The 24,289-nt window shown below is 26.6% G+C and overlaps 1 protein-coding gene across 3 annotated transcripts in view; it reads left to right on the plus strand.

Moving 5' to 3' along the window:
- LOC122506232 (homeobox protein OTX2-like) overlaps window positions 1–24,289 on the plus strand; it is a 48,380-nt gene that overhangs the window by 21,752 nt on the left and 2,339 nt on the right. For all 3 annotated transcript variants that reach the window (XM_043618316.1, XM_043618308.1, XM_043618324.1), the window contains exon 3: window positions 8,661–8,815. In XM_043618316.1, the coding sequence (XP_043474251.1) occupies window positions 8,661–8,815 (155 nt within the window). The remainder of the gene's footprint in view (window positions 1–8,660; window positions 8,816–24,289) is intronic.

The raw sequence follows: 24,289 nt of genomic DNA on the forward strand, positions 1-24,289 counted from the left end.
CGCCTAGCTATAGCTCCTCGCTCATCCCTAATACTGCATGTCAAGACTCTATACAGCTTTGGTTATTTCTATTTTACACAAGAATCAAATCCATTCTTTGTTTTCTTATCCCCTTTTTGTTCAAAATTTACAAAACATAAACATCTTTAACGAAAGTAAAGAAAAAAAGGGTATGCAACTTGGATATTTTATTTATTTCTATGCAAATAAATCTACTATTTACTACTTTTTTTAGATTTCAGTCACTAAAAGCTACTATTTCTGCTTCTGTTTTTTTTTTTTTTTTTTGAGAATTTCCACTATACTTTAAATTCTCTAATATTCGAAATCAAAAAACTATTCTCAAAAATTATAATCAAATTCATTAAAACAATTCAATTATTATTTTCAAAAAATATTCGAAATTCAATTATTTTCAATATCAAGTATTTTCATAAAATATATTTCGCAAAAGAATTCATAAAAACAAATTGATAAAATCCATCAATTATTTTCATAAAGAATAAAATTTCCACAGAAATTCAATTAATTTAGAATAGCATTTTCAAAAAAAAAACAATTATTTTAAAATTTTTAATACAATTTTACAGGAATTACTCAAAAAATGTAGGTATAGTTATTCTTAAAAATTTAATTTCAATTTCCTCGAAAAAATTAATTATTTAAAAAAATGTCTTTTTTTATTTAACAAAATTTGTATATACATTTCTTCACAATAATTCAATTACTTTCACTATAATAATAACATTTTTCATGAAAATTCAATTAATTAAGAAAAGTTTTGATAAAATTCTAAGCAAGAAATTCAATTATTTTCATAATTAATACAAAGAATTTCAATTATTTTTAAATATTTTTAATTAATTAATCGAAAAACTAAATTATTTTCACAAATAAAGTCTTCGACAAGAATTCAATTATTTTCAAAAATAACAAAATTTTTCATAGAAATTTAATTCTTTTTAAACATTTTAATAAAATTTACCTCAATAATTTAATTATTTTCATAAATAATAAAATTCTTCTCCGAAAATTCAATTATTTTGAGGCATTTTAATGAAATTCTTTGCAAAATTCAATTATCTTCATAAATAACAATATATTCATCACTAGAATTTAATTATCTTTTAAAGTAATACATTTATTCTTGGAAATTCAACTTTTTTTTCAAATTCTAATAAAATCTAATATTTTCATAAAATTTTCCGAAAGAATTCAATTTTTTAAAAATTTTTTTGTAAAAATCTTCGTAAAAATTCAATTCTTTTCATGAATAATACAAATTTCTCAGGAATTCAATTATTTAATTTAGAATTTGCATAAAATTAGTCGAAAGAAATGAATTATTTAAAATTTTTTATAAAATTCTTCGCAAGAATTAAATTATGTTTACAAATATTAAAATTCTTTCATGAATAATAAAATTCGTAGCAGGAATTTTTCGTATAGCTATACTTTTTTACAACTTTTTTTTATAGTTTAAAAGCTACTTTTTGCTACTTTTTAAAAATTAATTATCGAGTTCGAAGTCTGTAATCCCCTTTTTTGTTGAAAATTTACGAAACATAAATATCTTTAACGGAAGTAAGCAAAAAAATGCAACTTGGTTATTTTATTTATATTTGTATGCAAATATATGTTTTACTTGTATGTTTGTACTATCTTTCCATGTTGGGTTTTAGAAATAGAAAGACGAAGAGAGTGAAAACTATATAAATAATGGACAATATGCATTGGTGTAAAAGAAAAGTTATCCAAATATTTTTATTGCTGATGGTCCTTTAGGATGAATTTCCCCACTGTTAATATTCCGCCACGTGCTATTATCCCCACGGTTCCTTGAATAATCTAGACTCCATTATCCCCCGCGTCTTGATGCATTTCAATTATTTTCAACCTTTTTCTCGATTCGTTACTTTTTTATCGTTGTAACAAAAATTAGTGGATTCTCCTTTTTTCCCTTTTATTGAAGATTTTTGTCTTGCGAATGATCAAGAAGAAGTAAATTTTCAAAAATGATTTACGTTTTCCTTTCGTGAGAATGTTTCTCGTTTATTTAATGATTTTGAGAAAATTACCCTTAGTTTTACTCGCATGACATCAAGAACACTAAATGATGAAGAGGTTCCATTCTTTTGACACACCCTGGGCAACAAAAAGCTTCTAGAAATAGAATAAACTTTTTCTTGAAAAGTTGACAAATGAAGAAAATTATTCGCAGTTATTAAGACAATAGAAGTGTTCCTCTAAATTGCAATGAAATGAATTCGGAAGAATTGCAATTTAAATGATGCGCATATTATGAGCTATTTTCGTATAGGAGTGAAAATGCGACGGAGAAGTGTGGTGTAAAATATTATTAGTGCCCTATTAACTCATGAATCTGGTTCCATTTGCAATCTTGACTGAGGGAGTCAGAAATCCAATAAACAGAAAACGAGTTTGCTATTAGGATCGTGTCTGATCTTGTTGCGGGTCAATGAACCAAAGCTACCCTTATATATCAATTCCCTGTGTCTTCCTGTGACAGCGTATCAGCGATAATAAATCGAATAAAACTTCGGCAACCTTTCCACTGTGGGTGTCTGACAACCCATTAGGACCGAGTTCGCTCTTTAACGTATTCTTTTATTGTTCATGAAATGTAAAAACCATTCGAATTCTACAATTTTTCCTCCCATTTATTACTTTTCAACTGTAAAATTTCATTTTCACTTCAACGATCTTCATTCTACAAAGAAATTTTTTAAAAATTACTTATAGAATTAAATGAAAAATAAGAAATCGAAATTACAACAATTATGAGAAATAATTCACTATTTTATAATTTATACTGATTCAGATTAAGAGAATTATACTAAGTTTGCGTATAATGTAGATAAGTAATTGATCTAAACAAGTTAAATTACAGTCGGATTAGTCAGGATAAAAACTTTGTTTTCGGCAATTAGGATAAGAAGCTATCTCTATAGCTTCTAATATCATTTAGCTCATATGCAACTATTTTTGGAAAATTTTAATATTCAAGAAAAGATTCTGCATGATATTAATGCCGTATAGTATATGTATATATATATTTTCAAATTATTATATAATGCAGATTATTTCTCATTAGTTTTCCGTATAGATGAAATTCCATAGGTGGGAAACTCATATTTTTATGCGCATATATATTAAATATGAAACTTTGTTACTTTGAAAACTGATCTGAGGTCAAAAATATATATATATCTCGAAGTTGAAATAATAAGAACAGGTAAATTGAAAATTGATACGTGACTCGCTCTGAAAGAAGCGAGTCACGATTTTTAGGTTATGTTTATACTTTTTTGAATAACAATTCATAAAGATGAGCATCAATTATCAACATAAACCGCACTGATGTTGAACATCAGTATGGTTCAAGACTTATTCATTATATTTAAAATCACACGGGAAAAATTTATTCCTTAGCTTTTACTGAATTTAGTTCGGTAAAACTTATATAAAAGGCTGAAACAGTAATTTTTCAAGAACTAAAACTACCCAGTGAGAAATTTCTCACCGGACCAATATCGGTCCAATATTGGGAGCCAAGAGACTGCGGGTAAGATAAGTTTTAAGCGAATTTGAGTATTTTTGAAAAATTAGATTTTGCTATTTTCTTTTAAATATTTTACCTCACTGCAAAAACAAGCATCTTAAAATACATTCTAGTCACTTTTAAAACGTTTAAAACATTTAATTTTTCCAACTTTCATCAGATAATGCATTTTAAGATGCTTTTGATAACTTTTTGGAAACAACTTAAAAGTGACTATACCAAAGTATCTTAAAATAAGATGCCTTCTTTTTACAGTGCCATGGTTTATAATAATTATAATCGTACTACGTAATTTATTATTTAATTGTAGCAGCGGCCATTCGGAATAGAAAGGAATTTACAGCAAATTAATTGGTTAACTTTTATAAGAATAACATAAATTTATCTAAGTGGAACATACACATGTCCCGGAGGCACGAAAGGGTTAAAATGAAATTCTTATTTGTGATTATATAATTTTATTTTGTCCTACACATTTTCTCGTGTTAAGTATACTGAACAGATTGAGCTTAAATTTTGTGCAAAAGTCCAAATAAAGAATGGGGACTGATGTGCACTTGGAAATTGGTTGAAAATATAAAGTTAAATGTGACTCGAATTTTCTAACAATTGTGTTTTATAATTTAAAAAACAAAAAATTTCGCACATTACAATAAAATTTTAGTTGGTACTTCTGTAAACCGAATGTCTGATAAATTAGCATTGCTGCGATCACCTTGTTTGTCGAGTTGAGCAAGGTTAGCCAAACTTTGCCAAATGAGTAATAGCGTCATAAATTTTATTGTTGAAGTGAAGTTTAAAAGACTTACGAAGTTCAGTTCTCTGGGCCGTCGGCAAAGCTTTGGGAAATACGTGAGTTGAAAAAAGCTTTAGAGCCTTTGGCGCAAGATTACTCGTCAACGTTGGCCCAATCCATTTTCGATCGTTGGCATAGTTTTAGAAAATACTTGGGTTCGGTTTTCGCAGCTCAAAATGAACCGATATTAAACGCCATGCACCTCAATTTGAAACCCATCAACGAAAGTAAGTTCACTTTCGTTGGGTTTCAAATTGAGAAGAATCGGTTATTCTTTTAAAAAGTTTTTGCAGTAAAATAAACTTTAAGGCTTTAGTTGACCATGGTCTGTTTTCGGCACTCGACCCGGGCTAACTCCGAGTTAATGACGAGCATTGGCCCAGCGCTGGGCTAGCGAAATTGCCTCGAGTGGCGAAGGGTTATTAATATTGCCTCCTATTAATTTCCTTTGAGCCTTTTAATCATTATAAATCCAATATGAAATGGTCAAATTGACTTCGTTTTACGGAACTTATGAGGGACGAATGGTTATAATCGGAATTCTATTGTACGGTGCAGAGGGTCGCTCCCAGGAATCTCGGTAGCTGAGCAAAGGCGTCGTTAACGGTAGCGTAAACGCCCACTCGGCAATCAAGGTTCCCACTTCTTTTCCCTTCCTCTCCTGTTTGTTATCCTTGTCGTTCTTCTTTATGGCATAACCCAGCATGACGGTCGTGATGTGTGTTCCAACAATACACAAGATATGGATCATAGATTCAATGACTACGGGGAAACCACATTCAAAAGAGGGAGAATAAAAACTCTGATACTCTCTCGTCGGTCCTGGGTGTCATCTACTGACGCGGAAGTCTTCTTATATCATAATTGCCACGGTATGACAAGCACTGATCAATTTCTAGAAATTTGATAACATAGAGTGGACTCTTTCGACTCTTTCTCGTCACTAGATTATAAGATTCTGGGTGACATACAGTTTCGTAAACAAGAAACGAAATCACTTTTTGCTTTGTCATCATCAAGCAGCGCGACTCTCGATGGGACTTGAGTTTCTTTTATCGACTTTCAAAAATTTTCATTTTTTTTTCAATACACAATATGTTACAGTTTGACATTCAGAAATTATTTTAGTAAAGTTGTCAAACAATTTTTAGAGTATTACTTACTATTTCTTTTCAGACATTTTTCAAGAATTTGGTTTCAACCTGTCACAATCATTGCTCGATCATGATATAGGGCAAAAAAAAGTTTTTTCTTCTTACTCATAAAACTCTGGGATAGTAAGTAGAATTTATTCTCACGTGATTTTTGTTCGATAATTTGTGTCAAATTCCTCAAAGTGGGAATCGAATTAACTTAAGTAGAATAATAAAATATACTCTTAGACTCAAATTTCGACTACAAGGTAGACTGAAAACATCTCTCAATAACGAGGTTTAAAAACTTTTGCGATTATATTACCCTAAAATGCTGTAAACTTGATGAAAATTTATGATCGTTTAAATATAAAAAATTAAAACAACTATTTATTTTTTAAATAATGTCATGGAAAACTTGGAATTAACATGGAATTTCATGTTTTGGTCATGGAATCAAGAAAATTTTATGTGATTCTTGAGCGAGAATTTTCAAATTTTTTATGTGTTGAGTAATTTTTTTTGTTTTTTTAATAAATGTGTTTAAATAAATAAATTAAAACACTGCGGTTATTTTGTGGGAAAAAATAGAAATATTTATTCTAAAACTTATTAATTATATTTCATAGAAAAGAGATTGAATGTTCTTCTAATATATAAAAGCGCGTTTTATTTTATAAAAAATATTTAAAATATCACATTCAGAGTTGCCACAGGTCAGAGAAATAATATATTTACCTTTACAGATTTGAAATTGAATTTATTTTAAATAACTTTGCGAATAATTTTATTTAAAATTTCAAACAATAATTGAATTTTATAAAAGCTCCACTCTCAATTTTTATAAATAATATATAATATGAATAACTAGGATAACTGGCCATTTAATTTATTAAAATTATGTATCTAAATTACAAAATTTTTTATTTTCAAATGTCAACTTCAATTTTTGAATAATTTCAGATATACAAAAATTTAAAAAAATTCAACTTTCATAAAACTTTTTTAAACAATAATTCAATTAAATTCAAAAAATTTAAGAAAATTTTCGTTTCTCAAAAGAATTAAATTGTTTTTAATAAAGTTTAATAAAATTCTAAATAAGAATTGAGTTCTTTCAATGCAATGTTAATTACATTCGTTGAAAGAATTTGCAAAAATTCAATTATTTTCAATATAATTTTAATAAAATTTCGCGAAAGAATTCAGTTATAAGATTTTAATTATTTTCACAAAATTTCCATAAAATTATTCAAAACAATTATAACTTTAAAAAATTTTAATAAAATTCTATATACGCAGTTTTTTTGAAAGTATCAAATTTAATAGCAAAAATTTGGAACACTTTTTTTATCCACATTTTTGGTATCAATTCGTTGTAATTTGATAGTTTTAAGTAAACAAAAGCAAAAATATTAAATTATTCCAGGTTCAAAATTATAAGAAATTACAAAAATTACAAAAATTAATATAAAATGTTATTAAAAATGTTGTATTATTTCAAAATAGAAAAAATTTCATATAGAAAATAGTGGAAAATAAATTAATTTATAAAATTTTTTTGCAATAATATTATCACAAAACTTATTCTGTAAATTTGAATCAGTAAATATTTGAACTAATTAGAACAAAACTGATACGAAATTTCTAAAAATTAATTTTTTGATTCTTAATAGAACGAGACATAAAATAAATAAAATTATTTTTAAAAAAGAAAAAAAAACAACTTTTAAAAAAATTTATTTTGCACTAATATCTATTAATTTTCCTACAATATTTTATTAGTAACTATTTTTATATTTTAGAATATTAAATTAATATTAAAGTTGAAAGAAGTTAACAATTTTTCCAAATCAATCTCACAAATAAATAAAATCTCTTAATAAGCTCATGAGTTTCACATGAGCTTATTAAGAGATTTATTTAAGAGATTTTATTTATTTGTGAGATTGATTCGGAAAAATTATTAACTTTCTTTCAACTTTAATATTTAATTACCGAATGATAAATTCATTTCCTTCAATTAAATTAATATTGTTATAATATAGATTAAATTTCAAAATGTTTCAAATTACAGAAGTTTTATAGAGAAGTTGAATTTTAAAAAATTGTGATTAAAAATTCTGAATATGTGACGCTTCACGAGAAAAGGGACCTTATTTACTCTTGTCATAAGGTCCCTTTTCTCGTGGAGCGTCACATATGTTAGTTAGTCTCAATTTGACAAATATCAAAATATTTTTTGTCAAAATTGGACAAAATATCAAATTCAGACATAAAATGTAAAAAATTGTTGCAAAGCAACGTTTCATCAATTTGAGACAAAAAAAAATATTAAAATTGTGGCGAAGCAACGTTTTGATATTGATTAATTTTTCGTCTCAATTTTTGATATCCATATAGAAAAACTGTTCGATAGTAAAATGTTGTGAAATTATTTACAAACCGAGCAACTAATGTCTGAGCTGAAATGCGGGATTTGAATTTGAATTGTAGAAATGAAACTATATAGTTACTGACGAATTTTGAATCCACGCTTCATTCGAATGATAATTTAGAGAAATTTATTTTACTTGAAGAATGTATATTCGAATAAAATTTGGTGACGCTCCCTGATTATTATTATAATGTATAAAATCGAAAGAGTCTTGTGACATTGACGCTATTGTGCAATATATACACACGCTAATGAAATACTACGTAGAATTCAGTGAAATGAGAAACTGTAGAGAGAAGAAGCAGGAAAGCGTCTCGTATCAACTGAACGGCATGCAGATAGAAGAGGGTTCAGGGAGGACATTGCTTGCTTGTTGTGAGGACGTGATAGCGTAATTTTGAGCAGCCCTTCTCGTGCCATCGAGTTTTGCTTTGCTCCTTTCGGGACTCAGATAATCCGCTTACAAGGGGGTCATGGGGCACATTCGGAATATATAGCGCCATTTTGAGGAGTCCAACTTTCAACTCGCTTCCAGCTGCTTAAAGAGAAGCGGCCAAAATCTCAGAAACAAGCGCACGAATATTTACCGAATATTTACGAAAATCATAAAAACAGAAAACAACTCATCCGCGCTTCCTAATTTACTTTTAAGCCTTTTGATCAGACTTTGTATTTTCTGAAACTAATTTTTGCTTTTACTCTCAATTCCAGGAATGAATCAACGAAAACAGCGTCGCGAGCGAACGACGTTTACGAGAGCTCAGTTGGATGTTTTAGAGGCTTTATTCGGAAAGACGAGGTATCCTGATATCTTCATGAGGGAAGAAGTTGCTCTGAAAATCAATTTACCGGAATCAAGAGTTCAGGTAATAATAATATTAATATTATATTGTATTCTATCTTTTACTATAACAAAAGAATAATATTAAAAGTATTAACATTAATTTTCTATTTGTACCATTATCCACGGCCTTCAAAATGTGTTATCTCATTGAGAATTGTAATGTATTTTTGCATCATAGGGCAAAGTATTATTGTAACATGACTCTTCCATCTAAAATGCTTCGTGCTCTTGCAAGCTGAACTGAGATTTAAGTGTTTATATATAGGGAGCGTAGAAATTGAACCTCCTTTCCGTATACGTTTAATCATTGTTCCAACTGTAATATTGATAGATATGACAGTTGGCTATTCGACATTTTTATTGTGGTTCTTCTTACATCTCAATAATTTTTCGCTACTAGAAAAATGCGGACTTTTAAATATTATCAAAAAAGACAGCAGAAAAATATTTTAGTCTTTTACTTTTTTTCTAGAAAAATGTGATATATATTTATACTCTTATAATTGAGAATGGAAATTTAATTTTTAGAATTCATAAGAAAATTCTCTATTTTTATATTTTTTTGTTTTGCTTCAATTGGCGTGCGCTTGAATTACAGATTTCAAAATCGTAATTTTCACAAAAAATCTCTAACTTTAAAGAATTATATTTTTAATATTTACACTATTAAATTGGTTATATCTTAGCCTATTTGACTCTAAATTTATTGAACTTTAAAATGATCCTACTTTGATAGCTCTTGCATCTATTTTTACAGAAATATTTGAATTTTAAGCGAAGCGAGCACATAACAGTAATCAGTACAAATGTACTTAAACTTTTTGACCCCAGTGTACATATTTCAAAATTTTTTTTGAATTCATATATTATTTTCAATATTTATTACTTCCTCATAGAGGAAGTATATTGTAATACCAAAATTTTTCGAGTTCGATTTTTTGACATATCTTTGTTATTTGACCTCAAGGAGTTCAAAAATGACATTTTTAAAAAATGTCATTCCGTATATGTGTGTGTGTGTGTGTAAACATCACATTTTCATAAATATCTCGAAATCATGAAGAGCTTTTGGGTTGAATTTTTTTTTAAATTGTAGATCTCACCTGCGGACATAAAGTGAGAGTACTTTCTGATATATTAATAAAGTTTAACTAAATTTTTTTTGGATTTTTAATTTTGCAAAAAAACGTCTTTTGCCCATAACTTTAAAAAAATGTTAGGACACCTATAAAGGTTTTTCCATAATTTTGTAGAGTTTTTTAAGACGCATATAATTATCTCTTGAGCCCTAATTGAACATTAACCTGCGCTGTCTTTATATTTTGTCCATATTAACCGGATATATTAAACCTTTAAAACCAAAAAATTTTGGAAAATAAGACTTTTATGAAAATTTTGTTAAAAAATGTAGGGGAGAGTGGGGCAAAATGGGGTACCTTTTTGAAATTGGCAGTTTACAGAGAACCAAACGAATAAATCGATTCAGCTAAACTTCAGAATTCTTCTTAGTATATACACTTAGCTTTGAGGAAATTATAATAATAGCGGAGAAAAAAATTTTTGAAAGAACTTATATCGTATTTTCTGAGAAAGTGCTAAAATCCTATTTTGCCCCACCCGTAGGGCAAAATGGGGTGGCATCAAATAACTATACAAAACATTGAATATTTTTTCAAAATTCATTAAATTCTTGTTGTATGAGATTATAAATACAAACAAAAAGTAGGATTCTTTATTACTATGAAAAAACAAGTCATATTTATTATAATTTAACAAAAAAACATGGATATTGCAAAATATCGATATATCGATTATTAAACATAGATAGTATAAATGCTTGGAAACAAAAATATCGATTCTTTTGCAGGAAACCTTTAAATATGCATAATATAATAATTTTAAATAGTTTTAATGAAACGGCGTAGCTTCCGGCATGCCCCACACTTAGGTACCCCATTCTGCCCCACACTGCATATTAAAACAAAATGCAATATTTCCAAGTTATTGTAAACAATTAAACAATCTATTCTATTGGAAATTACTCTAGAATATAGGTACTAAAAAAGATCTCACTCTTGCCAAATTAAATCCATTATCCTAAAAAGTTTAGTAAGCAATTTAATTTTGAAAAAAATTCATATTTTTTTTGCTTAAAACTTAAAAGTTGTATAACTTTCAAAAAAAAATTTTCTTTCGAGTGTCTTCATAATTAATAACAGTTTCTTATCAACATGAATGATATATGTCGAGGATAAAAAAATTAAAAGTATACCTATCATGGAAAAACAGAGGTACCCCATTTGACCCGCCTACCCCATTTTGACCCACTCTCCCCTAGAAGTAACTTTAAAATTTATTGTTACCAACTTGTAGGGCATTACAAAACGCTTCGATTGACCTATTTTTGAACCTAATTCGATAATAAATTTCGAAAATATTGGTATTTTAAAAACCAAAAATTGTGGGTAAATGTCATTTTCTCGCAACCCAAGTAGAAATGTCCGGAGTTAGGACGGAGTTAAACACCGGCATGGTACTGACTCAGTACTGACCGTCGGTACTGACTTTCGGAAACCGCATCAGTACTGGGAGTATACTGACTCCAAAACCGAATCAGTAATACGTCGGAGTTAAAAAAGTATTAAAATCAGTACTGGCAGAAAACTGGCATAACACCAAATCAGTACTGCGAAGGAGTTAAAAAACAATCAAGATTTGTTATAATGGCATTAAACCGGCCACTATTAATAACAACATCGTTTGATTTATTAACTATTAAAATATTTTCCAAGATTTTCAAAAACATTATTCATCAACAATAACATCAAACACTTAATTAATATATTATTAATTTATTAATTAATAGGCATATCCCATAATTCAAAAGGAAGTTTAAGTAAAATCACTTCCAAGCTTGCGTGGCTGTGCGGTTAGTGTATTCGACTTGCGTCCTCGAGGTCTAGGGTTCAATCCCCCGCGCGTACGATATTTTTCCTTCTTAGTTCTAAGTGTTTAGTGTATAATTCTCAACAGTGTTACATAAAATATAAATTTAAATAATTATAAACAATAATAATAATTTAGTAATTAATTAAAATAAATAAGATTGTATAAATTAATGAAAAAAAAGAAAAAATTTTTTTATAAACTTATTTCAATAAAAGCAATTTTGCTAATTATTTATATTTTTATTGTTACTCATAAAAGTTTATTTACTACAGAAATATTAATAATAATTATTAGTATTCAATAAATTACTCCTTTTTCTTTAATAATCAAATAACAAATTAATATAAGCTTCTATTATTATTATTATCTCTATGAGCAGGCAAAGTGTTCATGAAATGAACACCAAAATTATAAAAACAAGTTGTAAATCCAGATGTTCATTACATGAACATTTTGCTTCCTCTTTACGATCAGCAAAAAAAATTTGCTTCCTCGTGGAGGAAGCATTAACAATAAGAATATTTAATTTTTAAATAACTTTTAATACAATTTAACATTTATAAAATAAAGTGCATTCGTCTTAATAGAAAGAATAAAATTTTCTTAAACAGTAACATGAATCTAAATAAATAAAAAAAATTTTAGTAAAAAAGTGAATTTTTCAAATTTGATTGTAATTAATTCTATATTTTTCAATAGATTATATACTTTATATACATCAATCGATTCGTCTTGATGTAAAGAATAAGATTTTTGATTTATTTTTCAATAAATAATAACATTTTATTGTACAGCAACATGATTTTTAAGAAAAAATGAATTTCTATTAAAAGTGCAAATTTTTTGTCTATAATTGGTTTTAATTCTATAAATTTAAATACAATATATACTTTATATATACCAATCGATCCGTCTTGGTGCAAAGAATAAGATTTTAGAAATAAATGAGTAAGATTTTCTTATACGACAACATAATTTTGCGGAAAGCACTCATTTTTTGATAAAAACGCGAATTTTTCAGCTTTAATTGTGATTAACTCTGCAAATTCTCATACAATTTATACTTTTTATATACCAATCGATTCGTCTTGATGCAAAGAATAAGATTTTATTATTTATTAACTTCAATAACCAACTTAAAAAAAAATTTTTTGAAAAAAAATTTTTTTTAGAAAAAAGTCAAAAAAAAATTTTTTTTTGAGAATTTTTTAAAGTCTATCAATCCATTTCGAGATATTTTTAGGATAAATATACCTGGTAAGTTTTAGCCAAATTCGTTAAAACCTCTTCGAGTTATCGTGTTCACAAAAATCGGGATCCACACACACACACACACACACACACATACACACATACATACATCCGGACAATTGTTCAGGGTCTTATATAACATAGTCCCATATAGAAGAAAATTTGTTAAAAGGATTTTTAAAAATTTTGTAAATTAAACGACTACAAAGCTTCCTCACGAGGAAGCAAAAAATATTAAATTTGGCAACGGTTTTATTTATTTAGAAATTACTATATCAACTACATATTTTAATAAAAATTTTCTAAAGAATTTAATTTTTTTTAATTTTATATAATTTTACGCAAACAGTTAATTATTTTCATAAAATGATAATTGAATATTAAAAGCATTACAGCGTGAATTTTTAGAAATAATTTAATTCTGAAAAGGTTTTATATTAAAATCTTTGGAAATCTGAATTTTTCTTACTTTTAATAATAAAATAATGATTAATTTTTTCATTAAAAAAAATAATTTTTTAAAAATATGTAAAATACAAATTGAAAATAGTAGGAAAATTATCGTTGTTTCGGATACATATAAATTAACTCTTTTGAAACATAGAAATTTGCTATGTGATTATTTTTCTTCGACGCATAAAAATAGTCATAATTCTTTAAGAAAAAATATAACAACGTGTAATTAGTAAGTGGAATTACTCTGAAATTATAAAAGATATTACTATGTCTAATAACTCGCGTACCTCTATATATATGACAAACTGCAGTTTCTAAGGCCACGTAATTATCAATCGAGTTTAATAAATTCAAACCTTTCTTCAGTGGACGCGTATTTGATTAATAATTAAAATAAAAATAATAAAGTAGTTCCAAAACATTTTGAAAATTGAAACATTGCAAAAAGTACAGTTGTAAAATATCAACAATGTTGAAAACTACTTACTTGCTGTTATTTGTTGTAACATTTTTATTAATTCCTAATGAGAGTCGTGCTGAATGTTGCAACATAGGTGGTAAAGCTCCTGGTCCTTGTTTGAATGATAAAGATCCATCATCCAAGGCGTGTTGTATCACAGTATGCGCTGATGGTAAGGAAAAAGAGGGATTCTATTGCGGTGTTGGACCCTGTAATATGTTTGGATGCAACTGTGACGGTGGCTGTATTAAGGGTCCATTGTGGTCAGGATGAATATGGATTATTGTTACTATTTTATAAATTTTAGTTGGAAATAGAAACAATTCAAAACAAAATGAAGTTTTAATGAGTATTTCCCTTCCTCGCGGAGTAAGTTTTGTAGCCCTTCAAATTATAATAAGTCAATTGTTCAATTTCAAACAGGCTTGAATTCGAATCCTTTGAAGAATTTTAATTCCTATGGACAAATAATAATAATTTAAAAAGGAAGTTATTGATGTTTCTGAATAGTTTGACCAAGTTTGACATTTAAAGAAATTCGTAAATAAGTAAAAGAAATTTTTTTCGGTATATCTAATAATTTTTAGAGTAAAATCAGAATATTCTTTAGGGCAGGGAAAAAAGGAAAATTTTCTCCAGAAATCAGGGAAAAGTAAGGGAAAAAGAAAATTTAATTTTTGTGACAAAACCCTGTAAATGTATATCTATATCGTTGGAAGTATGAGATTGATGTTAAATGTCCCCATTTGCTTGTCTAGAAAAAAGGATCATATTTAAAAATGAACTTTCTGAACTGTGAGATTGAAAATTATTCACAAAAAATATCACCCCATGCAGAAAAGGAAAAAAAGATATTAGATTGGGGTTCACTGTAACATGAAATATATTCCCATCAATAGATGTATTGGTGAAAAATGGATTCAAAAGGATTAAATCATTTTCACGGTATGTGTATATATACCTTACACTGGGTGTTTAAGATTTTTCTATTCTATTCGCCAAAATATTCACCTGAAACAATATAAATTCTATATGCATTTTTTAAAACTTGAGACTCAAAAGGGACAAAAGGGTTATTAACACTTGCTCTGCTCACTTAATATGTATGAGAAATTAATGAAAGATACCAATTTTCATATTATTTATTATATTTCGAAAAAATTAATTATTGAAAACAATGTTTATATACAATTCTTATAAAGAATTCAATTATTTTTAAAAAATATTCAAAATTCAATTATTTCTAACATCTATAGTATATATTCATAATATTTCGCAAAACAAATCAATTCAAATTCATCCAAAATTCAATTATTTTCATAAATAATAAAATTTTCACAGGAATTCAATAAATTTAGAGTCATTTTAACAAAATTCTTTGCAAAATTCAATTATTTTCATAAATATCAATATTCACCACAAGAATTCAATTATTTTTAAAAGTAATAAATTTCTTCTTGGAAATTCAATTATTTTAAAAAATTCTAATAAAAGCAATTCTTAAATAAAATTCAATTCTTTTTATGAACAATAAAAAATTCACAGGAATCCAATTATTTAAATTAGAATTTGGATAAAATTAGTCTAAAGAAATGAATAATTTAAAAAATTTTATAAAACTCTTCGTAAGAATTAAATTATTTTTCTAAATATTTAAATTCTTTGATGAATAATAAAGTTCGTTGCAGGAATTTAATTTATTAGGATTTATTAGCAGTAGGATAAGAAAGAAGTAAATACTTTTGATGAAAATTAGAAAAAAGTTGAGGAGTTTTTGTCGTTTGGTTTAATTTTGCGATAGTCACTTTTTTACTACTATTCTTTTAGTTGAAAAGCTGTTTTTTTAAAATTAATTATCGAGTGCGAATTCTGGATATTTGAATTTTATTAAACTTTGGCTAAAATTGATACCATCATTCTCTTATGAAAATTTTGTCAAACTCATTCTATCCTCGTTATATGAGATGTCGTGGAAACATTTGCCGTTTTATTTGTTCCAGTGAAAAATGAAAAATTGCTTCATCCGCACCGAAAAGTTGAAAGAAATCCAATTTAGCGAAAATTGAGGCAAAATTGTATAATGCACTTTTTTTCTTTGTAAAAAGTTTCTAGTATGCGTATGCGCTTGCGTTTGTAAAAAATGTTGAATTCGAAACCGTTTTCATTTGATTTTGTCATGACTGTCGTCAAAAAATTCTTTGAAATGCCAATGAGTATAAGCAAACCGACCGACAAACATAGAGAAATAACGCAGCTGCGATGTTCACGTATGGACATATATGACGCGAAGCGCAGGGGCTATAATCCACGAACAAATCAACTATGTTGTGCACTATATCCTGCACTTCGGCTCTGCCATGTATAGCCCCACACACAGAAATAATTGTGTGTGTGTGTGTATATAAGCAACAAAACGAGCATGACTGCATAACTATGCCTTATACCAAGTGTACATACCAGTATACCTCCACATACGTACGTATTTATATTTGTGTGGACACCCTTTTCTAACTGCGAGCTATTCATATCGGCTTAACTTTACGCGGAAAGTTCAGGACAGATTTTCTTTGCTTTTGTCCTATTTTCACGTTGTTGCTGATACTCTCCAGCGTACAGTTCCTCGAAACACAATATATTTATATTGTTCCACGAAAACTTTATAACAAAAACCTACATAAAATACAAATTTTCTACCATGTAGGTAAAACAACCGAAATCGAATGGCGATACGCAAACCTTCGCGCTTCGGCTTGGCGCTGCCAAGTTAAATGATGATGAATTTATTTTGTGCTTTCATCAACACTTTCCTTCCTCGTGCAAGTTTTTCCCCATCAGTTTATTTTATATTTTATGAATATTTATGAAAATGTGATTTTTTAATTCCAGAGATAAAAAAACTTTTAAAAAATGCTAAACATTCAACTTTGAAATATTTCGGTTAGAAAGAATTTCTTTAAAAAAATTAAGAAAATATTTTCCATAATTTTTGGTTTTTAAAATAACAATAATTTCGTATTTCTGATCGAATTAGGTTAAAAAATGTGTGAATCAAAGCGATTTTTAAAGTTCAACAACTTTTTTTATAAGACTTTAAAAATTACTTTTACATTTAAAAAAGAATTTCAAAAATATGACTTTCTTGAAGTTGAAATTTTAAAAAATATTTCAAGAATTGGAAGAATTTCAGTTCTAATTTTAATTAAATTTCAAAAAGTTTTACACTGAAAGTATTTTGAAATTTTAATTCCTGCTGGACAGATAAATAACAATAAGTATTCAAATATTTATATGAAACAAAAATTAATAAAATTTTTCAAATTTTATTCAGAAATTCTGAAAAAATGAGATTTTTAAAAAAATAGTAATTAAGATGTTATTTGAAAAAAATTGAATTCCTGAAAATTTTAAAAAATTGAAAAAAATTTCAATTAAAATTAAATTTTATTAAAATAAATTTTATACTTCAAAGCATCTTTTTTCTCACTTCAAAAATTATTTTTAAATATTGTATTTTTTCAAGGATTAAAACTAAAAATATGGAAAATAATAAAAAAAAATTTGTATTTAACCTTTAAACTGATATGCCGGTCTGACAGACCGCTACAAAAATTTTCTTTCCTTATAACTTGTTTCAAAGTATAATAACAACTTGAGCTTTTCAGTATCTTCATATTTTATAAAAATCTGTTAGTTAACAACTTTTTCAAAAAAAATTTTTTTTTCGAAATCTAAATTTTGTATTGTAACATATGTAAAAATAAAAAAAAATTGAATCAAAATAATATAAAAATGACTTTTTATGTTAAAAAGTAAAAAATATTTACAATAGTTGTCTTTAGAAAATTATAAATTACTAAAAAAAAACCGTAAAAAAGGGAATAGCGGTCTGACAGACCGGGGGTAGGCACTGAGCGTGATTTTTCAGCACGTATCAGTTTAAAGGTGAATTTCTTCAATTATCATTAAATTGTAATAAAGTTGATTTAAAAAAATCCCGGTTAAAATTTTGAAAATTAAATGAATATTAGAAGCGTTATAATAGGAATTTTCAGAAATAATTAAATTTTAAAAGGTTTTTAAATTTATTTATCATTTTAATCGCCGTAAAAGTATAATATTTAAAGGTTAATTTAAAAAAATTTTTTCAAGTTATGTTTTTCTAAAATTGTATTCAAATTCTTTTTTGAAGATATTATATATTTGAATTCCCGAAAATAATTTTAAAAAGTAGAACAATAGGGTAAGTGTACTAATTCCTGCGGTATTTTGGTCAAGACGTACGTCTTTTAACTATAAAATATAATTTTTATATTGATCAAATTGAACTTATGTCTTATTAAATTTGTAGTTTGTGTTATTAAGATATGTTTACAATAAATAACATCTCTAAAATATAATTTATTTTAATAAATTTAATGAATTAAAAATAATATTCAATGCGTTTAATTCTGCGCGTTTGAGTCAGTTGCTGCGCATCAGTTGCTGCTCGAATTTAATTCCTGTGGGTCAGTTTCTGCGCATAATTTCGTGTTTATGTGTATAATACCGCAAACTACTATGAAATCAAAATGGGACAATGATTTTAATCAATGTTTAATTGAATAGAATATAAATTTATTAAAAATAAATATATATCATATATTAACAAAAGTAACAAATAATTTCTGAATTATCACATTTTTGAAACATTTAGTTAAAACTTAATAACAGAATTCTTCCTTAATTAATTTATGTATTTATTAAATTTTATTTAGTTTTTTCTCCATAATCTTCATTTTTTCTTTCATTTTCATAATTTTTTCTTGCTCTTTTTCAAAATAGATAGTCTATTGTAACCAGTCTTAGTTGATTTTCTGAGGGCGCAGAAATTAAATCAAGCCCAAATTCTGTGTTAATTACTACTCTTAAAAATAAAATATAATAACAGACAAAAATAAAGTAAAGTTTAATTTTTCTTTTAAAACAAGGTTTTCTTTATCTAAAATCATCATAGTAATAACCACTTTAAGTCTAAAAACAATAATAAAGCCTTTTTTATGTAGGTATTTTTGCACCGCCAGCAAAGTTAGCAATGAAAATAAATAAAACCTTGAACACGTCAACTTTTAATTAAAATAAAATACATAAATATTATTTTTTGGTATATACTTCCTATATCTATTTTAAAACTTACATCGTTAAGTAATTTTTAAAAAAAATTTCAAAATTATTTGTGCCCTGAACAAATGTATTCACTTAAATTATTAAAATGACGCAGAAACTGAAGCACCCGCAGCAATTGACGCACTTACCCTAAATTAAAAGTTGTGACAAATTTCATTGAAATATATTTTATATTTGAAGGAATTTAATTTTATTCCTTTTAAACATTTTTTTTTTGAAATATAATAAATTGCATTTTTGAAGAATTATGTTTCGAAAAATTGTATTTTTTAAAAGATAATTCATTAAATTTAAAAAAAAGTTTTTGGTAACTAACAAAGGATTTGAAAATTTATGTTATAGTTTATTATTAAAATAAAAAATTTTTAAGCTGAATTAATTTCATATATTATTTGATTAAATTTCTAAAACTTTTGTGAAAATTTATAAGAAAAATATTATTTTAGTTTTACTGTGACGCGATCCCAAGAAAGGTGCCTATAAGAAGAACATTTATTATAGGTTATGTTTGTGTTAAATTTTTTAATATCAAAAGTTCATTTTTAATTATTTAACTTTGAACACCAGTTTTTATTGAATATTTTGAATGTAATTAAAAATCAAACATCAATAATTTATAATAATAATTGATTCTCATTCTGTATTTTTACATCAAAATTATGAACATAACCTCAAATTTTTTGCTTCTTAGGTACCTTTCTTGGGAGCGCGTCACTAATAATAATAATAATTATATGCAGCAAATTTTTAATTTATTAAATAAGGAAAAATTGTTATAATTTGTTATAATTCATGATATTTTGATAATTTTTATCAAAAACTTGTGTTTCAAGGATTGCCCACAGAATATATAGAATAATGTTCAAATTAAACAATCTATATTGAATTTAAATTGAGTTTACTTATAATTGGATTTAAATTTAAATTATAATATAGCGCGTAACACTCGAATAGATCACATGTAGAAATGATATAAACGTTTTTCAATCGGATTACGATTTGACTGATGGTAGAATCAAGTCAGAGTTTGTGTACACGTCCGCCGAAGAAACTAATTTCAAAAATTAGGTTTTACAAAAAATTTATTCATTTTTTTTAGTGCATATTATCAAATTATCAACAATGTTAATGCAGCAGAATTCACAACAATATTAGATGAGTTTTAAAAATTTGTTGGCCTGGATTTTCACACCTAAAAAAGCTGCACAAGTTTCAATACTTAAATATTGCTTCAAGTTTCAGTGAATTTAAACTATCAGGGTGTCTATACTAATTGGATTTAAAAATAGATAATTTTTAATATCCATAATAATTCATTTCTAATAATGTTTTACGAGGTTTTTATAAATTATTACTCAACATAAAAAAACGGATGTAAAAAATTACAACGAAATAGTTGATTTTTGTTGTTGTTATTAATAGCAAAGAAAGTAGTCTTCTGAAATGCGAATATGCTCGAAAGGGTGTTTTCGATAATTTAATTCAGTTAGTAATCTAACAATAAGTTAGGAGTGCAACAAATTTTACAGAAAAGATCACTTATCTATCTCACGTCATCAGCGTCATCCATGTGGAAATTGAAAGTTGGGCCTGCAAGAGCCCCTCTCGTGGTTTATTCTCCTACCGCATAGTGTCAAAGTGTATGGGGCAAAACTCTGTCGACTATGATAGGTAACGAGGGTTTGGGTTAGCTTTCAGGGGCCAATAAAATGGGCCTTTCCTCTCTAGACGTTTATATAACTTGAGTTGGAAACTTCACTAATGACTATAAGCGAATTTGTATTATTTTTAAATTTCTCTTCCTTAACAAGCTCCGTAGAGCATTTTCCTATATAAAAAAGCAATTTAAAAACGTATAAAGTTTTACGAGGAAAGTTGGCGAGGAACAATTAGATTGAAAAAGGTTCCTCTATTCAGCAACGAGTGGCCCTTACGCGATGGCCCTAACAGATTTGCTCTCGAGAGCCTCTTGTGCAACCACACTGCTTAACAAGGCATGGCGAGCGTTTTCCACACGGACAGGTCAGATATATGTATTGCTCTTCAGTGACCCCTTCCTACAAGCACAAAAAAAACTGTTTCATCTACGAAAAATGTCAAGAATCCCAAAAGAGAACAATTTCAAGCATTTTTAGCCGCAACCATTACAAAGAAATCGTTTATACCGAATTTCCAAAAATTGGCTTACAGATACGGAACTGCAACTGAGTCAAAGAGTTTCGGTGCACTGAAGGTAAACTTTAAAGGTACTTTAAAGGTACTTTAAAGGTGCTTTAAAGGTAAACGATTAATGTGTTTAATAATAAATATAGTAATGGAAGAAGCAAATGAGAGAAAACGTGCTCCAACCATGTGCCGACGGTCCAACATCAATGGAGCTTTCCCGGAACAGCTTATATTCTATTGGTCATTTTTAAATATCGGTTCGTATACTCAAACAAATTTTCTTCTATAGATCACAACACGAGTTTGTGAAATGCACATATTTCTATAAGCCAAATCCACTGATTCGTGTAGTTGTACCTGGTTAAAGAAAAATCACAGGAAATCTTATGCACGTCGTCTGTTCAAGCGGTTGACAGATGAATGCGATAACTTATGTTTTTTCGCTTTTTAAAAATTCAATGTACGTTGAAAACTTCGGGGAAAATGTTTCATATATGAAAGACGTTAACAGAATATCAGTCATGCATTATCTTTTTGACGAAAATTTTCTTTTCTTATAAATAAGTTTAACTGATATAACCTAAGATAAAATATACGCGACATTGCATATACTTTATTTTTTAATAGTAACACAATTTTCTTAAAAGTATCAATCTGATACTAAAGTGGATCTAATTGATACCAAAAATTATCCATTTTTGGTTTGATTCATATTTTTGGTATCAATTTTTGATTATTTGTTGCAATTTGGTACTTTTATGTTATAACAGTTAAAACAAAAAAAAATCAGAAAACCAGTATAAAACTAAAATAAACAAATATAATTTCAATTACAACAACAAATATAATTTTAGTTGACGCACATAAGCTTATAGATTACCAAAAAGGTAGATAAAACATTTGTAACTATAAAAACTTGAAGAGCAGTTTTCGGATCACTGCGAATTAAGAAAAAATCCCTTAATCAGCTCTATTTTTCTACATGTATAAGCTAATCCTGTATACATATATACCTTGTTCGTTAAGAACTTTAACTTTTTAACTCACTTGTCCAAGACAATTGAGTTCAATGCAATCCTATTTATTTTCTTATTTCCTTAAATCCTTTTCTATATAAACATGCATTTATCCATTGTTCGTTCTCGCGTCTTTATACAATCGCGCATTCGCATCTGTTTATCTTAATCTATACTTTTGAAGAATGTCTTTCCGTTTATATTTCAAATGTTGTTTACAGACTTTGAAAATAATTTGTCAGGGTTGCCACAAAAATTTTATTTTATTTTTCCTTGACTTTTCCCTGATTTCCAGACAAAATTTTCACTTTTTCCCTGACCCTAAAGAATATTCTGATTCACTCTCAAAATTATTAGATTACTCAAAAAAATGTTTGTAATATACATTTATTTCTGAATATCTTTGATTGTCTATAGAATTACTTGGAACTTAAATAGATAATTTTTAAATAAATATTTAAACTTTAATATTTTTCCATAGGAATTAAGATTTTTAAAAATTTCAAATTCAAACGTTTTAAAATTCAATAACTTAGAAGAATATTATTATAAATTTATTTTATTTATTTTATAACAATGAAAGATGACAGATAAAATTATTATTTTATATTTTAAGAATATTGTTACTGAAACGTCTTTAAAATCATTTTCATAATTTTAAACTAAAATTCTTCTTAAAGTTAATTATTTTTAATAATTTCTGAAAAAAGTTTTTTGAGAATTTTCAAATTCATTTCAGATTTTTAAAGATTTTAATTTGAGATCTTTTTAAAATTCAATTATTTCTAAAAATTCACACTATAATGCTTTTAATATTTAATTATTATCTAAAATTTTAACTAAAATACATTTTTATGTCAATTTCATTATATAGAAAATGCTATGAGAGTTCAATTCTTTAAATACAACAATAAATAATTTTTTAAAGAATAATTGAATGTTTCTTAAAATTGAATTCTCATAAAGAATTTTATCAATAAATTTTTAAATAATTGAATTCTTTTGACGAATTTGAATAAAATTTTTATGAATAATTTTATTTTTCAAGGAATTTGATTAAAATTGTATATTAAAAATAATTGAAATTCTGCTATCAGTTTTATTATTTATATGAAAATAATTGAATTCCTAAAGAGAATTTTATTAATTTATGAAAATAATAAAATCCATTGAGAATTGAGGAAAATTTTTGAAAATAATTGAATTTTGGAGAGGAATTTTAATATTTATAAAGATAATTGAAATTTTACGAGAATTTTCAAAAATTTTTAAATATAATTAAATTTCAGTGAAGAATTTTATTACTTTTGAAAATAATTGAATTTCTGCAATTGAAATTTTCTGAAATTTGAGACTATAATCTTTTGAAGTTCATTTATTTGTGAAAATTCTAAACTAAACTCTTGAAATTCAATTAATTTTGAAATATTTAAGTAAAATTATTCATAAAATAATTTATAAGTAATAATTTGATGATGGTTCTTGAAGACTGAACATTTTAAAAATTTAAAGATGCTGACCTTTAAATTGCAATATTTTTAAAGTTAAGAAATGCAAACATCTAAACAAATATGGCGGATTCGCGAATAGAAATTATTGTTAGGCCAGTATTTTTATTGTCACTCTATCACATTTTCCAAAAATTTGAAATGGCGTTGCGGGAATATAAGCTAATACTCAGTGGGAAAATTTTACTGATTTATTGGCATATGCGCTAATTAAAATTAGCGATATGCGAATATGTCGATTTTCGCAAAATCAGTTTCAGAAATTAATTAGATTACAATTATTAAAGTTGAGAGAAAAGAAATATTTTTGGATAATTTGTTCGCCTATTGTTGTGAATGGATCTATATATGAAAAGCATATTTTTTCGTTCGGCTATGACAGGAGAAAAGTTGTTGTCGTTAAACTTTATAAATTGCCATAAAAGCAAACTCGGGTACTTTTCTCCTCTATTTTAAATTTGAAACTTGTATGCATGTGTTGGCTGTCATATAAGCAGCCAATAGTCATGAGGAAGAAAGATATTTTT

This window comes from Leptopilina heterotoma, unplaced genomic scaffold (assembly GCF_015476425.1).
Source record: "Leptopilina heterotoma isolate Lh14 unplaced genomic scaffold, ASM1547642v1 Lhet_113, whole genome shotgun sequence".
Taxonomy (NCBI): Eukaryota; Metazoa; Arthropoda; class Insecta; order Hymenoptera; family Figitidae; genus Leptopilina; species Leptopilina heterotoma.